The 18,720-nt window shown below is 40.8% G+C and overlaps 1 protein-coding gene across 4 annotated transcripts in view; it reads right to left on the bottom strand.

The window, feature by feature from the left end:
- Window positions 1-18,720, bottom strand: part of rps6ka5 (ribosomal protein S6 kinase, polypeptide 5) — a 252,857-nt gene that overhangs the window by 29,236 nt on the left and 204,901 nt on the right. For all 4 annotated transcript variants that reach the window (XM_072568072.1, XM_072568075.1, XM_072568073.1 and 1 more), the window contains 7 exons: window positions 18,572-18,655; window positions 14,783-14,886; window positions 13,866-14,016; window positions 9,141-9,302; window positions 3,604-3,729; window positions 3,206-3,339; window positions 1,371-1,464 (listed from right to left, as the gene is read on the bottom strand). In XM_072568072.1, coding sequence (XP_072424173.1) covers window positions 1,371-1,464; window positions 3,206-3,339; window positions 3,604-3,729; window positions 9,141-9,302; window positions 13,866-14,016; window positions 14,783-14,886; window positions 18,572-18,655 — 855 coding nt within the window. The remainder of the gene's footprint in view (window positions 1-1,370; window positions 1,465-3,205; window positions 3,340-3,603; window positions 3,730-9,140; window positions 9,303-13,865; window positions 14,017-14,782; window positions 14,887-18,571; window positions 18,656-18,720) is intronic.

The raw sequence follows: 18,720 nt of genomic DNA, 5'->3' as shown, positions 1-18,720 counted from the left end.
AGAAAATTGTCTACGTCTGTTCCTCCTACCAAAGTGCATAGCCTCATACTTACCCCACACAGTATTTCATCTGCTATTATTTTGTCTCCTCTCCCATATTTTCCAAGCCCTTCTGCAGCCTCTCCACTTCCTCAACACTACCTGTGCCTCCATCTTTGTGTCATCTGCAAACTTAGCAATAATGCCCTCGGTTCCTTCATCCAGATCGTTAATATATAACATGAATAGTTGTGGTCCCTGTGAAATTCCACTAATCACTGGTTGACATCCTGAAAAAGATGCCTTTATCCCTCTTGTCTGCTTTCTACCAGTCAGCCAATCCTCTATCCAGGCCAGAACCTTGCTGTTAATGGAAAATGCAACTAGCAGGAAGGGGGAGGTAGACGTAGCAATTGTAGCTGATGTTGAGAGAATGAGAATTTAAGATTGCAAAGCAAGCAGAGGCAAAATAGATAGCATTATGGAAAAATGGGAACATAAAGCAGAAGGACAGAGAATGGAGAGACAGGGAAAGAGACTGTGGTGGACAGCTGGCAGGAGTGATGCGGCCGACAGTGTGGACACATTGTGGTGGAAGGCACATGAGAAGGGGAGTGGAAGTAGCAAGAAGGAATTTGAGCTGGGAATGGGAACAGTTTATTTTACTCTTGGGATGTAGGAACTTGTCATTAACTGGATAATTCTGATTTCAGCGCTGGATGTGGAAACAGGTGGCTAATGTGCTTTTTCATGAGCTCAGTGAAAGAGACAATGTGACCACTGGGCAGCATCATCCTCATGCTCCTGGAGAGCTGTAAACGTTGAATATATATAGCTTCTTACACATTATATCTTAATGATTTACATTGAAATACTTTTTCTGTTGCTTTGTGGGTATATACAGGTAGTAAGGTCCTATAAACAGTGCTAACATAAATAATCCGATCAGCGGTCTTGCTTAGTATCAATTCAGACATAATTCAGACAAATTACATCAGGAGACATCAAGTGTTTTTTAAACACTGTCTTGGGATCTTCCAAATCTATGTAAGGAAGGAAACTATACCTGAGTTTAATTTCGTCATCCAAAGACTGGAATCCCAAAAATTCAATATGTTCTCAGAAGCTAGAAATGATTGCTTGCTCTCCCTTTAGTTGCATCATTTATAATGTCACAGCCTTTGTAGTGTCTGGTGAGATGCATAATATCACATTATTGGCATCTGTGGTTCTCAAGTTACAAGAACACTGTTTTTTCTAATATCATCAAATGACTCCCATCAAGTTAATTTGAAGAAAATATACTGCAACTGTTACTGGAAGGCAAGACACACTTAACAGAAAATCATTTAATGCGGATTGCCAAACTATGCAATGCTTTTGCAGCATACCTGATCGTGGTGAACATCATGCAGTTTTACAATGTTAGGGTGTCCTTCACACAGCTTGAGAGCTGCAATCTCCCGTTGAGTATTTGCTTCCATTCTGTAAAATGGATGAAAAAGTACAAGTTGTTGAATGGAATAGAACACAGAGTGATTAAACACTATCTTTTGTTGTGCCTTTCTTCTACTTCCTCCTACCTCTTCTAGCCCCTCTCCACTACTGCTCAAGGTTATTGTGTCATTTTTAAAATTCACACATGACATGTGGGCATCACAACCAAGGCAAAAAGGGTCAGAATGTGAATTTGGAACAGTGACCTAAATATATCAGGTTCAAGAAAATATGTGATTGTCATAGGTTGCCTGGGGATTGCCAAAGTGTTAATGGGTATGATATTTATATTATGGGGTTTAGGACAGGCAGCACAAATACAATTAGTTCAGTTTTGACTTCAGAACAGAGAATTCAAAATTTTAGTTCAGAAGAACCTAGAGTTCAGAGGGTAGAATAGTTTCTCATAGCAGGAGAATATTGTCACTTCAGGGGAACGAGTCACTTTTAGCGTGTGGAATCTTTTGTTACAACTGAAAAAAGTTTGTATTCTAACACACTGTCCATTTCCCTCTTCATGGTTACTGCCAGTCTTACTAAATATTATCAGCATTTTATGATTTAATTTCACTTCATACAGGGGGACAGTTAGTTCATTTGGCTGGATGGCTCGCTTGCAGTACAGATAAAAGCCAATAGATTGGATTCAATCCCTGCACCAGCTGAAGTTACCACAATGTTATCTCATGCCTCAATTAACCCACACTAGTTGTCTCTCTCTAATGAGTGAGCAGCCCCTTGGTCCAGTAGGACTATGGCAACTTTACCTTTATACCCTTCATCGATTCTAGAATATTCATCCTTTCTGTTATCTTTAGAGCCTAATGAACTTCTAAGAAGGATAAACACAAATAACTTGTCAAAACATAAGATCTCAAAATTAGAAATCTTGCAAAGTATTTGAGACTTTCAGCAAGAGTACTGGTAAGTACTTATCACCTCTATTTGTGACAGTGCTGGAAAGCAGTTCGGATGTGGTACTTCCCACTCCTACTAACTGACAATATTATTTAAGTCGAAGAAAATGAAGAAGAATCTTCATAAGGAAAATATTATAATAAGGGAGAAGAAATAAATAGTTATCTTTGCTTCAACACAAAATATCAAATCTGGATGTTGTATGAGGGATAAGGGACAAATCAAGTCAAATCAATGTTCTAAGTGTACAAACAATCATCTTGGCCATAATGCTTTAAATACAAGTACTCTTAAGGGCGGGGAGGCAATGATAATGTCACTGGACGAGTAATTTAGAACCTTAAGCAAAGTTTTTGGGTATGGACTCAAATCCCACCGTGACAGATGATGAAATCTGAATCCAATATAAAAAAGATCTGGAATTAAAAACTCAGCTAATGATAAACATGTACTACTATCAGTTGTTGTAAATACCCATCTGGTTCACTAATATGATTTCGGAAAGGAAATCTGCCAATCTTACCTGCTCTGACTGACATGCGACTCCAGTCACACAGCAATGTGGTTGACATTCAATTGTCCCCTGGGCAATTAGAGATGGGCAATACATACTGGCCTAACCAGCTGCACATACATCTCACAAATATTTTTTTCAATAGAAAGGTCTAATATTTACCTCTATATTGATGTTTCTGAGATTTTCTTGCTATAAAGCAAAAAAAAAACTGATACATATAAAATGGATACAAGATACTGGATTAACAGGAAGCTTATATGGTATATTTTTAATACAGTCTTGGTTTGGCATTACCTTTTGCTGACAATTTTCACGGCAAATTCCTGCCCAGTTTTCTTATTACGACACCTCCTACAGATGGAGAAACTTCCTTCTCCAAGTGGACTGTCTTTTAGATCCAGGTCATAGTGTTGATAAAATGGGGAATCCTAATAGAGGTAGGTGGGGAGATGGAATTTAAAAATTCTGTTAAATATGTGTAACTTACGTTCACCTAAGTATAACTGTAGAGATGCACTTCAAACAAAACATTTGACATTCCCAGTGTTAAGACCTCATTTATATTATTTAAAGTTTTTTCAAAGATAAACTGACAAATGTCAGATCTAAGTGTAGCTCATTTGAAATGGGCACTTATGATAATAATAAACTCAAAGATGCAAGGACTAAGTCCTAGTTAACATTATAAGTACCTTCATCATAGCACTGCGTGCAATGGCAGTACTACCAGGACGATCCACTCCCAGATGAAGCTGAATGGGATCAGTCATAACAGCATTACGTTTGAAGAGAATGGAGGGTGCAATGAAAGAGTAGCCCTGATAAGAAGATACAAAGATTAGCCTTTAATCTGAATGTTAGTTACATTAAAAAACAGATGTTCAATGCTTACAGGAAGGCCGTTTGGACCATCATATCAATACCAGTGCTTTATTTGAGCAACTTAACCCACTACCTGGCTAACCTAATAACAAAATAAAAACCAAATGCACTGCGGATGCTGGAAATAAAAAAACCCAGAAATTGCTGGAAAAGCTCAGCAGGTCAGACAGCACCTGTGGAGAGAAGTCACAGTTAATGTTTCGGATCTAGTGACCCTTCCTCAGACTGATGGCACCTAGGATATTGTGCAGAAGTTAGAATGGGAGGAGGAGATAAGGATTGAATGATAGGTGGAGATAGAGTCCAAAGAGAGAGAACAGTTGGACAGAGGATCAGCCTGAGAGAATGAACAGCTACTAACTGGGACTATTAGTGGCCAACAATGAGCTGTGTGTTATAGCAGACCATGTGATAACAAGGCCTGACATGTGGTGTTGGGAAAAGGACATGGGAGAGGGTGCTTCAAACCCTAACATTGTTGAACTCGATATGGAGTCCAGAAAGCTGTACAGTTCCTTCATGGAAAATGAAGTTCTGTTCTTTCAGCTGGCACTGAGTTTCACAGGAGCATTGCAGCAAGCCTGAGACAGAGATGGTGGCCGGGAAACAGGGTGGTGTATTGAAGCGGTAGGCAACAGGAAGCTCAGGGTCTTTTTTGCAGACAAAATATAGGTGTCCTGTGAAATAGTTACCCAGTCTATACTTCGTTGCCCCAGTGTAGAGGAGACCACCCTCACCTCTATCACTCCAGAGAAAAAAGTCCCAGCCTATTCAGTTCCTCCCTATAACTCAAACTCTCCAGTCCCACCAGCATTCATATAAATCTTTTCTGCATCCTCTCAAATTTAACATCTTTCCTGCAGAAGGATGACCAGAATTGCACTCAGTATTCCTAAACTGGCCATACCAATGTCCACGGTTGCTTATTTTGCCAGTCACCTTAGACATGTAGCCACTGGTTCACAATTTTTCCACTAAAGGGACAATTGCTCCCTGTTCACACCCCTCATGACTTTGATTATTGTTATCAAATCTCCTCTCAATGTTCTCTTTGCTGAAAAGACCAGGGCTTGAATGCCATAATGTTTCCTTTTTTAATGTCAGTCCCTCACTCCCAGCTGAGCTAGTCACTGGCACTGCAGGCTTGAATGGCCTGCTCCTTACTTCTTACATTAAGAGATAGGTAACCAAAGGCCCCTGGTTTTTAATTGGACCCACCCAGGCTAAAAAGCAGAGGTGACAACTTATCCTCCCTACGATTCTGGTGTCCACTGAAGAGGGAACTCTCCTCTGAACAGTGACAACACAAGCTTCATTCAAAACCTTTTGTTTTAAGGACTGTAAAACACTGTTTACAAACCACTCATTTATCCTAATTCACTGATGAAATAACCAATAGGATTTGCTCAATCATTGATGAGATGTTCAGATACTCAAACAGAATGAACAGACTTGATGACTAGATTGGCACCACCTTGTGCTCCCGCGAGGAGGTTGAGCAATTCATCAACTTCACCAACACATTCCACCCCGACCTTAAATTCACCTGGGCCATCTCTGACACCTCCCTCCCGTTCCTGGACCTCTCCACCTTCATTAATGATGACCGACTTGACACTGACATTTTTTACAAACCCACCGACTCCCACAGCTACCTGGATTACACCTCTTCCCACCCTATCTCCTGCAAAAATGCCATCTTGTATTCCCAATTCCTCCGCCTCCACCGTATCTGCTCCCAGGAGGACCAGTTCCACCACAGAACACACCAGATGGCCTCTTTCTTTAGAGACCGCAATTTCCCTGCCCACGTGGTTGAAGATGCCCTCCAATGCAGCTCGTCCACATTCCACCTCTCCGCCCTCAAACCCCACCCCTCCAACCGTAACAAGGACAGAACCCCCTGGTGCTCACTTTCCACCCTACCAACCTTTGCATAAACCACATCATCTGAAGACATTTCCACCACCTCCAAACAGACCCCACCACCAGGGATATATTTCCCTCCCCACCCCTTTCCGCCCTCTACAAAGACTGTTCCCTCCGTGACTACCTGGTCAGGTCCACGCCCTCCAACAACCCACCCTCCCTTCCTGGCACCCTCCCCTGCCACTGCAGAAATTGCAAAACCTGTGCGCAAACCTCCTCCCTCACCTCCATCCAAGGCCCCAAAGGAGCCTTCCACATCCATCAAAGTTTTTCCTGCACATTCACCAATATCATTTATTGTATCTGTTGCTCCTGATGTGGTCTCCTCTACATTGGAGAGACTGGACGCCTCCGAGCAGAGCGCTTTAGGGAACATCTCCGGGACACTCGCACCAATCAACCCCACCGCCCCATGGCCCAACATTTCAACTCCCCCTCCCACTCTGCCGAGGACATGCAGGTCCTGGGTCTCCTCCACCGCCGCTCCCTCACCACCCGACGCTGGAGGAAGAACGCTTCATCTTCTGCCTCGGAACACTTCAACCCTATGGCATCAGGCTGCACTATACTTTGTGTTAGACGTTTGGCTGATTTTTGAGCGATCGTGAGCGATATTTTTCCTGGTCTGCCCCTAACCCCACAGGGTCAAGATTAGAGTGGTGCTGGAAAAGGCAGCATCCAAGGAGCAGCAAAATCGACATTAAAAGCCCATCATCAGAACATCGATTTTCCTGCTCCTTAGATGCTGCTTTTCCAGCATCACTCTAATCTTGACTCTGATCTCCAGCATCAGCAGTCCTTGTTTTCACCTAGACTTCAATAACAATCAACCAGTAATGAGAGAAGACGTGTGACGATTAAATTTAGATAATTCTCTCCTCTCAACTTTCTAATTCAAGCTATGCCAATGGTAGGAAACAGCATTAGTTTTCATTCCCTTACATTTTCTTTCCTACCTTTGCTCCCTTCCACTCTCTTCTCTTTGCCTCTTTCTTCCTCTCCTTCATTTCCTTTCTTCAGTTCCACTCCTCAGTATTTCCCTTCATCCCTAACCATCTGTCCCTTGGATTTCCTGTCTCCCCTGCACTCCTCATCTTGTTCCCCTCTTTCCCCCTTACCCCTCCACTCTCTCTCTTTTATTCCCGCTTTTATCCCACCTTTCTCACCTACCCCCTCATGTCCTGTCTCTCCCTCTCTCACTTTCTACATTGTTTCTTACCCCCCCCTTTTTTCTTTACCCCCACTTGTCTCAAACTCCCCATCTTTCCTCTATCTATCTGTCTTTCTATTTTTCTCTCCCCACAGTTTAATCTCTCTCTTTCCCTTTCATCTCTTTCTCCCTCCCTCACTCTTTCCTTCCTTCCGACCTCCTTTCTTTCTTTGACTTCTCCCTCAATCTCTTTCTGCCACCTGTCTCTCCCCATTTCCTCAATCTGTCTACCCCACATTTCCTCTTTGCTCCTGCCCTTCTGTCTATCCTCTCTCTTTTTCTCTCCTCCACTCTTACATGTTCATTGGTTTGTTTCCACATAGTACTCTTAATTCATTCTCCTATCTCGACTCTTTTACTTGTCTGAAAATACCCTCTCCAGACCTGGCTGGAAGCATGGAACCTCTGATTGTGCTGATTTGTTACAGTTAATATAAGTATGCCATGAAATTTTCATTAGTTCACTGTTGTGCTTTAGTACATTCCTAGTAATAGCAATTATTTTTAGCAGATGATATATCACAGGACATTTTAGAAACAGCTAACAGAATTCTTTGAATAGAGGAATTTGAAATCACAGGTGCAAGGAAAATGAAAAGGATAAAACTGAAAAAAGTTATAATTTGACTGTTGTTGAAAAGTGATGACATTTAGCACTGTTGATTAACATAGCATCGTGTGAACATCAGCAGTAAATGTTGGTCTGACGTGTTTGCATTCAGAAAATACATTTAAATGAAAATACCTTTGGGGTCTTGACCTTGTTAGTGGGTATAAGGCCTCTAGTGTCATAATTATATAGCAAGTTTATGCCAATTCACTCTGATGTAGGGGAGCTTCAACTGGGGCGGCACGGTGGCACAGTGGTTAGCACTGCTGCCTCACAGCGCCAGAAACCTGGGTTCAATTCCCACCTCAGGCAACTGTCTGTGTGGAGTTTGCACATTCTCCCCGTGTCTGCGTGGGTTTCCTCCGGGTGCTCCGGTTTCCTCCCACAGTCCAAAGATGTGCAGGTCAGGTGAATTGGCCAATCTAAATTGCCCGTAGTGTTAGGTAAGGGGTAAATGTAGGGGTATGGGTGGGTTGCGCTTCGGCGGGGTGGTGTGGACTTGTTGGGCCGAAGGGCCTGTTTCCACTCTGTAAGTAATCTAATCTAATGCCGGAAAAGGTTTTGGAGTGGGTGACCAAAAATACTTGACTTTTTCTGCAACCAGATTATGGGACTATCATTTTGCAAGTCATGAATCATACAATACCTCTATCACTTTATGTGTCTAATGTAACAGATGGTTAGTTTTATTTAGTTAACAAGTGACAGTATTTTCTGTGGACGCTTTTTCTGATTTAAGAATACTTTATAAGTAGGCCTCCCCCACCCTCCCCAAACAGATCAAATAGACAAGGGAGTATTCAATGACTAGCAGAACACGAGGAGGAACAGAGGAATGTTGGGGTGCTTGTTCACAGATCCCCAAAGACTGTTGGACAGGATAACGTTTTGCTTATGAAGACATACAGAACACTTCTTTATCAGTCGTGGCAAAGATCATACAGGCAGGGAGCTTTTGTTGGAATGGTACAGGACTGTAGTTTGACCACAGCTGGAATACTGTGTGCAGTTCTGTTCAGTGCACTAAAAGGCAGATGTGTTTGTACTGGGGGAGGTACAATGTAAATTCACCAGGATGCTGACTGGGGTGAACCAGATTAGCTGTAAAGAGGCAAAAAGAGAAATTGCAAAAAAAGCTCAGCAGGTCTGGCAGCATCTGTTGACAGTAATCAGATTTAATCCAGTGACCCTTCCCCAGACTCTAAATGTTGGGGCATAGAAACACAATGTGAGAAACTTGTAAGTGGTTGTTACAATTAATAATTGCAGTTTAAGGTGAGAGGGAAAAGATTTAAAAAGGACCTGATGGGTATCTTTTTCACACAGACGGTGGTGTGTGTAAGGAACAAGCTGCCAGAGGAAGTGGTGGTGACAGGTACAATTACAACATTTAAAAAGCATCTAGATGGGTATATGAATAGGAAGATGGATATGGGCCAAGCGCTGGCAAATAGGACTAGGTCAGATGGGGATGTCTGGTTGGTGTGGGTGAATTGGACCAAAGAATCTGTTTCTGTACTGTATGACTTTATGGCTGTACAGGTGTTTGTTTAACAAATCTATTCTAAGAGATTTGACAGTGTTTTAATGGTACTGACCTGAAATATTCTATCAGAGTTCTGAGGCAGTGCTGCGGGTGAATATGTAGGATCCATTTCTGTGAACTCTTCAGCAAAATTGCTAACGTCCAACTCATCCCTGATGACAGGTTTAAATGGAGCTTCAATGTTTTTGGCAGATAACTCATCCCAATTTATCTTCTGCCAATAGTAAAAGTATGACAGAGAAGGCTATTAACAATGGCTCACAACAACTTGCATTTATACAGCTCCCACAACATGACAAAATATCCCGAACATAGAAACACAATGTGAGAAACTTGTAAGTGTTTATTACAATTAATAACTGCAGTCAATATTGGAAAGAAATCATACAATATTCTCTATTTAGAACATATTTATAAAGCAGTGGTTTAGTTCCCTCCAATCACTTTTAAAAGATTTAATAGATACAACAGGCAACTAACATCTTGGGCTGAATATTTGGCTATGTCAGCTGTATCCTCGTGTCAAAGAGTTATACAGCATGCAAACAAACTCTTCGGTCCAACTTGACCATGCTGATCAGGTTTCCTAAACTGAATTAGTTCCATTGGCCTGCATTAGGCCCATATCTCTCTAAACCTTCCTTATTCATGTTTTTTACAGAGGGTGATTTGCATGTGGAATGACCTTCCTGAGGAAGTGGTGGATGTGTGCACAACTATGTTTAAAATATATTTGGATAGGTACACGAATAGGAAAGGTTTACAGGGATATGGGCCAGGAGCAGGCAGGTGGGATTAGCTTAGTTTGGGATTTTATGTTTTGCATGGACTGGTTGGACCAAAGGGCTGTATGACTCTATGACTCCATTTGTCCAAATGTCTCAGAAATGTTGTAATTGTACCAGCCTCCACCACTTCCTCTGGCAGTTCATTCCATATACACACCACCCTCTGTCTGAAAAAGTTGCTCTTCAGGTCCCTTTAAAATCTTTCCCTTCTCACCTTAAACCTATGCCGTCTAGTTCTGTACTTCCCTAACTGGGGAAAAGACCTTCACTATTCACTTAATTTATGCCCCTCATGATTTTATAAATCTCCATAAAGCACACCTCCCCTACGCTCTAGGGTAAAATGCCCCAGCCTATTCAGCCTCTCCTTATAACTTACCTCATTAACCATCTACCTTGCCCCTGTGATGTCCCTCACATCAATTCCAGCCCCATTTTAACATATGCTGTTCCCAGAAAAACTTGCCACTCAGTGGATATCCTGGAATGTATTGACATCCTTTGTACCAATGCCATCTTTAAAAGCCTGCTGTTTACCCAAACAAGCACTATCAGTCAGAAGATGTCCTACACGGCTCCAGACATTTGACATAAATATAGCAGGCAGGGGAATATCAACACCAGAGAATGCTCAGAGACATTGGTACATGGTGGCCAAAATAGTGGTCCAGAGGAGCAAACATCAGGTTGGAGTCACCAAGTACCTGCTATGACTTTGAAGTTCGGAATTCCGTGTTTGGTTTCTATCTAGTTGTTTGCAGAATAACAGAGTGCATATTAATGAAGTAATAATTAGGGTGGCAATGAGCAATAATCCCTATCAATAGGCAACTCACTGCTCACCAGTGGGAATCTTGTCTAGATAGCAGGAATTTAGTTGGAAAATGTGATTGGTTGCTCCTGATGTTGAGAAAAACCTTGCTCAAGTTCTCACATTTCTTGCCACAGCCTCCGTTATTCAGTACTGGGAAGGATTTGGCCTGTACTTTTCACCAATCGTTTTTAGTAATTTAGTGTACAGCAGAAAACAAAGAGAGTGTGGTACTAAATGACACAGCGAGTCCAACGGTGGTTGAACTCGCTACTCTCAAGCAGTAGCTATACTAGAAAATACAGCACTTAGGCTTGCGGAGAGGGGAGAGGTGGAGAGTAGCCTACGAATAATATGGAGGTGCAGGTGTTGGACTGTGGTGGACCTGATGAAGGAGCAATGCTTCAAAAGCTTGTAAATTCAAATAAATCTGTTGGACAATAACCTGGTCTTGTGTGACTTCTCACTTTAACACCTATTAAAACTGTGCTGAACATTATAGATTTAAGAGACTTGAGCACATTATTCCTGCTAACACTTCAATGCAGTACTGAGAAAATGCTGTTTTGTTACTGGTGCTGTCTTTCAGAAGAAATGCTACATTGGATTTACCATGCCTTTACTGGAAAGTACGAGGTGTGGTGGGGTGGGTTTCATGTTACATCGGTACGTGGCCTTCTCAATGCCTGCCCGTGAGCCCTGTCTCCATCACAATTTTACCAAGGTTACTCACCAGTAGGACAACTGTGGTCGTTAACTGGGTAATTAATTAACCAGTGGGAAAGGCTCAAGCCAAGTGAGCAGACTGGCTCTGTGGGCAGAGCAGGAATCTTAGTGCTTCAAATAATTCTGCCTAGGGTGAATGCAAAAGAGACCACAGCACTAGTGTAAAAGCAGTGAATTTCCCTGAGTCCAAGTCTCTCACCTAATCCTCAAATTCACTCGTAATTTCTCTCATTGTTGCTCAGGACACATAACTGGCTGTCACACTTGCCTATAAGTCAATAGAATTATACTTCAAAAAGTTAGCTTTAGATAGGTACATAAAGGAAAGACAATTTTAGGAAGTGAAACTTTAAAATCTTTTGTCAACTATACCACCTCCTAGTGGTAATTCTTGCCCAGCACTTCAGAAAGTCTCTTCAGGACATATTACACCTGACCCAAATATTTTCCTCAGAATATTCAACACAACAACCAGTAAGTGGCACTGGAACCACTTGTAGACAGAAGTCATCAATATAATACCACAATTGGAACACTGTCATCCAACATTAACAGTGTACAGTCAAAATTACATTCAAAGTAATTGGTGGGCACTGCTAGAAATGGTGGAGGTGGAAGGTGGCAGAACTCTCCCAATTATTTTAAGTTAAGTCAAAATGGCTTTGAATGATTCCCTCCATTCTGCTATTGGGTATTAAGAGTCGGAGGTGGGCATGTTAATAGCACTCTGGCCTCTAAGTTATAAGATTTAGGATTCATGATCTATTCCAGGTTTTGGTTACTAAAATAAAGGCCAGTACCAGTTTAGCAATGTCATTTGTTCTATTCCATGGATTAGCTCATGCCAACACTGTTCTTGAGAGGGTGGAGGGTGCCCAGCAAAGGTGAAAGCGTCAAGTACAGGAGCAGTGGAAAATGATCTTTGACTGACACAAAATGCTCAGCTAAATGTCACTTCCTTCATCTCACTGTGGTTCAAGCCGAGTCATGTTTTCACTTTGAGTGATGAGATGTTAAACTGAAGCTCCAAACCTGCTTGTGGATATGTAAAGACTTTCATGGCACTATTTTGTCGAGCTGTGGAGTTAGCTTTGGTTTCTGATGCCTCAATCAACACAGCAGAAACTGATTACTATCTGATCATCATTTTATTGCTAACATGGGAGTTTGCTTTGTGTGTTTTGGCTGCTCTGTTTCCTACACTATAGCAGTGATCACACTTTTACTTGTTGGCTTTGAGATCGTTGGTTGTTGTGAACAGTAAAATGAAAATTGAAGATTATGTTTTCTTTTTTGATCTTATTGATTAGGAAGGTATGTTCAAAGGGGTATAGGGCCTACGCCTGCTCCTACTTGTTTTGAAACATAGAAACTACAAGAAGCAAGTACTACAATGCAAGCTCAGTTCACAGAAAACATTGAGGCCAAACAAAATGTTAGCACATCACAATAATGTAAATAAAAACAGAGTTCTTCATGCACTCTCAATCAGCTTCCAAATTCTGATTCATATATATGTTCCATAGCATTCTGAAAGGAGCATAAACAAGATTGGCAAAAAGCACACACAAAGACAAACTGGCACAAACACAGTCTCTAACAACATGCATTAGTGCACTAGTATTCTGACAAAGGGGCCTGTACTTCCTCTGACTTAAGAACAAATAACAGTACAGCAGCGGATCAGGCCCTTCAGTCCACCAAGGCTGCGCTGACACATAATGCCTTTCTAAACTAAAAACCTTTTGCCTCTATGCTGTCTGTATCCTTTTATTCCCTGCTTATTTATATATCTGTCAAGATGCCTCTTAAACATTGCTATTGTATCCGCCTCCATTACCTCCTCAGGTAGCACATTCCAGGCACTTACCATCCTTTGCACAAAGAACCTGCCTCTCAAATCTCCTTTAAAACTACCCTGTTGTACCTTAAAGGTATGCGCCCTAGTACTTGACATTTCTGTTCTGAAAGACAACTGGCTATCCATTCTATCCCATGCCTTTTATAATTTTGTAAACTTCTATCAGGTTGTTCCTCATTCTTCACTGTTCAAGTGAAAACAAACCAAGTTCAATCTCTCCTTACAGTTATACCTTCCAAACCAGGCAACATCTAGTAAACGTTTTTCTGTACCATCTCATCCTTCTGACAGTGTGATAACTAGAACTGTACGCAATATTCCAAAGGAACCCAAGTGTAACGTAGCTTGCCAATTTTTTTACTCTATACCCTGACCGATGAAGGCAAGACTTAATGAGTGTTTCCAGTACTCTTCATCTTTGCTGCAGATTCCAGTAACTGTAATTATTTCTTGCTAACTCAGCTAATTATGGAATAACCAAACTAAGTTATAATGTTTTTGTCTAACCTAACCGACCGCATATAAACAGGATTCCACGATGGCTAGTCAAAGGATCACAGTTTAATATTAACCACATTTTATTTTCCACACCTGGAAGAAGGGGTGAGACTTAATTTCATCAGCACCTCCTGGACCAGAGCCCAACCGTTTCTTAGGATCTTTAATCAGGAGCTGCTTCATTACATCTTTAGCTAAAGGACCAATTTCTGGAGGATATGGAGGATCACTCTTCAAAATTCTCCTAAAAGGGGGAGAAAAAACATGTTTAATTGTTAAACTTTTAAACATTGTTAACTTGGTGTACTTAAATGCTACACTTCCAATTTTAATGTTGGGTGGAATACAATGCATTTGGTGGATTACCTACCTCAGTGCTTATCGGATCAACCAAAGGGATATAATTATATAAACTTAATATTAAATGGGTTTGACATAAAAATAATATCAAATGGTAATTAGAATGAGTTGCACAGAAGTGTAAATGTACAGAGGGATGAAAGATTAAGTTTAAGGCAAACAAGTATTAGGTACTCGGTATGGAAAGGAGAAATAGATTTTAAATGACTAAGGATGAACCTCGAGGAAACTGAGCTCTTGAGAAACTGAAACTTTTCAGAATAGAAACGAGGTTTCTGACTGGTGATATAGAACATTTTTACATTGAGGACAAAGTAACCCTGATTTCAAAATCAAATTTGGAATAGAGGACACAGATTTAAAACTGATATCAAGAAATTCCTCTTCACACAAAGATTAATCGATCTACGTTTCCTGACAGACTAGTATAGGCAAGAGCTTTAGAATTACGTACAGAATTACAGGATGCACCAATGGGCGAACTCCAAGACAAAGAGGCCATTTGGTGCAAGAGTCCATGCCACTGATTACGGTCCTCACTGGCCTCCTCCTACCTTACTCCATCTAACCCTGCCTTGCTGAAGAGAGGAACTAAGATAGGTCAAATCATGTGCTAAATGTTATCTAGCAACAGCAATTCCACTCCTTACTTTGAAATTTCAGATTGTGAATTCCTTTCTCCATCAACAGTAAAAGGTGATGCTCCAGTTTTCAGTTCGTACATCAGGACTCCAAGGCTCCACCAATCTACAGCCTGAACAAAGAAAAGGGCTAATGTTAAGTTACAAAAAGACTGTACATTATACAGTCTGATCTGCTACTGCATTCATTTGTTCGTCATAGAGGAAGAAAATGCTACAGTATATGGACAGAAGCAAATTCTTCGATGTAGCCTTTAATTTGGTTCTTTTTGAACAATGGAGCTTGGTTAGCTGACTAGAGTGTAGTGCAGAATAAATACAACAATGTTGGTTCAACCATGGCAATGGCAGTGAGAGTTCTTGGTTGCACTGCCTCCTCCCCTTGTCCCATGCTTGTGGAGTAATGAAACAAGCTATACTTGTTTTTCTCTCTTATGGGAATGGCCCTTTCTGGATGATAGAACCTCAACCTTACATTGTTGAACAACTAAAATTGTGTGGTGCTTTCAATTCATTTTTAAGGATCTTGTTGCTTAGTATCATTGCCCCTATCTTTGGGCCAAAGGGTTCCAAGTCCTATCTGCCTCAGATATGTGTCCTAACATATCTGAACAAGCTGATGAAAAATATCTAAATTTACCGTTGATTAAAATCAGCTTATTAAGTGTAGAAATATGACATGTAACACACCGAATGACATCTCTAATGTTAAGAGCATGAAACAAGACAATAAGATCTTAATTTTATTTTGCTCTGAAGTTATTCGTATCCAAGCGTTCTCCCTGGGAGTGGAAAAGGAAGAGGGCAGTACTCTAATCTTAACAAGGTTATCTGAAGAAGGTGGTGGCCTCTACATACTTAAAATATTGGGCAAGAAGTGTCATTAAAACATCTGCAGGGAGACTATTCCCCAATGGGAGCATTGGTGGGCATAAAGGAAAACCTGATGAATGTCAAAGGGGAAAGGCTGCAACAGGATAAAAATTGCAGTAATTAAAATAAAATCTAATACCTAACTGACCCATAGGCAAACACTGAAATTAAGCTATTGTACAAGTGATCAAGTTAACAGTGGGCTGCAGAGTAAACTCTTCAACTATTAACCTGCCAATAAACCAGCTTATGGATATACATGAAAACTCAACAGATCTACTGTCTATTCGCAATAGATTGAGAAAATCGAGACCTTGTAGAGAAAATTGGGGCATACTTTTAGCCTTTAGCTTAAGAACAGACTATGCAAATTTCTATGTTGGCAATTTCTAATGTACACAATTTCCTGTCATGGTTTCTTAATGAGTTAGTCAAACCGTTTGAGATATGTTTTGAGAACATTTTGCAACTGAACTGATACCAGATCTTCCTTTGGAAGGATTTCAGGATTCCTTTCATTTTTGTACACTTTCAAACAAGTTGGAAAGTAAGTATTAAAAGTCTTACTTCAGACTAACATTCAAAATACACAGGGGTGGCAGGCGAATCCACTCCCTAAGATCCCCAAATCACCCTACTAAAATCAATCACAGGAGTGAGCAACCAGAGAAAACTCACCATAGTGAATGGAATGAAGGCAAGGTTCTTAAGCTGCCTTTTTGCCAAGCTAACCAAGTCTTTGTACTGGGGTGAGGGGATTGTGAGGAAGACAAAGCCTTCAAAGTCAATAAGGAGAGCCCAGGGGCCACAAGTATGTTGGGTTGTGCCTGGGTATGGGTGGGGGAGGGGGCGGCGTGACAAGGTGATGTGAAGGGAAACAGTGAGGCTTTAAAGGGGCTGAGGGATTTATGGGGATGTTGCAGGCAGCAAGAGGTTTGAAGGGATGCTGCAAAGGGGTTGGTGAGGGAGAGAACAGGAGGCTGTAAGTGGGGATGGGACAAAGAGGGGCTGGTGCAACAGGTATGGGAAAGCGGGAATTTGCAAGGAATCGGGAAGGAAATGGAGGCTGCAACAAGGGTTAAGAGTTAGAGGGAGCAAGAGATGAGAGAAAGAGGCAGCGTGCAAGAATTGGGAAGTGAAAGGAAGGCCACAAAGAAATCAGAACAGTGGGGAACCTGTGGAACATTGTTTATAGAGCATGCATTTGCAATAATCAATTGTTAAATTTAAATCTGTGAATCAGATCTGATAATCAATAAAAAGGTAGTAACTGCTTAGTTACAATGTTCCACCTTTGTACATATGTAACAGAAACACTGTAGCTGTGACTTATCAGACTGTAGGAGATGTGTAAGGGCAATTCTTTTGTGTTAATTATTTTGAATGAGAAAACTTTAACAACTTAGGCTTGTTGCCTTGTGCCAATTTAAATAGTATCTAAGAAATTAATGCTTACTTATATGCTTTAGCTTTAAGTTTAATTTTTTTTAAGTATATAAATTAATCTGGATGTAGGTTTTCTCACTGAGCTGGAAGGTTTGTTTTCAGACGTTTCATCACCATACTAGGTAATATCATCAGTGAGAATCCGGATGAAGCACTGGTGGCATGGCCTGCTTTCTATTTATTGGTTAGGTTTCCTTGGTTTGGTGGTGTCCTTAGTTTGGTAAGTGGGATCCAAGTCAATGTGTTTGTTGATAGAATTCAGATTGGAAAATCATGCTACTACTGAGAGCGGGTCATGTCTTTTTTGTGGTTCATGTATGTACATGAACATCAGCTAGCCACAAAAAGACATGACCTACTCTCACTAATATCCTTACATGCAGATGAGGAAGGACACCACTTCGACTGGGGCAACACATCCATCTTGGGACAAGCCAAACAGAGACATGCATGAGAATTCCTAGCAGCATGGCATTTCAACCGGAACTCTATCAACAAACACATTGACTTGGATCCTATTTACCACCCGAGAAAAAGAACAGGAAATGGCATCACCACATGAAATGATGTCACTACAGGAAATGACATCATCAAACCAAGGAAATCTAAACACATAAATAGAAAGCGGGCCAAGCCACCAGTGCTTCATCCGGAGGCTCACTGATGATGTTACCTAGTATGGTGACGAAACGTCTGAAAACGAACCTTCCAGCTCAGCGAGCAAACCTACATCCAGAACCTCAATCTGAGCTACAAATCATCTCAAAACTTGCTAATGTAAATTAATTCTTCTAATTCTGCTTCTGTGTACCCTATTCTTTTCATACAAATATGCTATAAGTCAAAACAAATTCAAAGGTAATGTTCTACATGAGTGCATCATCTAATAAATGAATTGGACAGAATGAGGGAGTAGCTCCCAAACACCAAAACAGAGCCCCAATAATCAAGTTGCAACGCTCAAGAAAAGCCCTCAAAAATAGTTTGTGCCCTGCCTCAGTCAAGTCTCATTTAAAATATTCACAAACATTTCTGCCTCATCCTTGTTCACTATTTTTTAGTGATTACTGTTCATTTAGACAAAGCCCAATGATTAACAGCAGTTGCAGTACTTTTGTTTTCCTTTTTGATCATTAACAATGATTATTTATGGAATGGAGTTCTTGTCCTTTAACTGAAAGGTTAAACATTCAATTAAAAATCTTCAGAACCAATTTTGATGTTAATGGGTTTTTGTTTTCATTAAAAACTGTGAAGCTGTGTTAATAATTAACTTCTAATCCAATGTATTTTGTTCACCCCCACTTGCTGTGCTAGATGGTAGAGATTGTGAAAATTGCAATGCTACAGATATAAAAGTACGAAATTCCTTCTTAAGAACAGACATTAGGGTCTGAGCAGTACGACTGGATGACCATACTGACTATGAAGCCAAATTACTTTGTCAACAGAGTGCAAACTTTTGCAGAGAGTATATACCTTATCATGTCCTGCATCTCCACCTTGAACAATTTCTGGAGCCATGTACTCTATAGTACCACAAAAGGAATATGCTCGTTCATTCTGGAGTTAAAAAAGAAATGTGAAGAATGAAAATCAGAACGTTAATACTTGTTTCAAATTGAAGA

Source organism: Chiloscyllium punctatum, chromosome 4 (assembly GCF_047496795.1).
Source record: "Chiloscyllium punctatum isolate Juve2018m chromosome 4, sChiPun1.3, whole genome shotgun sequence".
In the NCBI taxonomy this organism is placed as follows: domain Eukaryota; kingdom Metazoa; phylum Chordata; class Chondrichthyes; order Orectolobiformes; family Hemiscylliidae; genus Chiloscyllium; species Chiloscyllium punctatum.
This window is presented reverse-complemented; position numbering and strand designations above follow the sequence as displayed.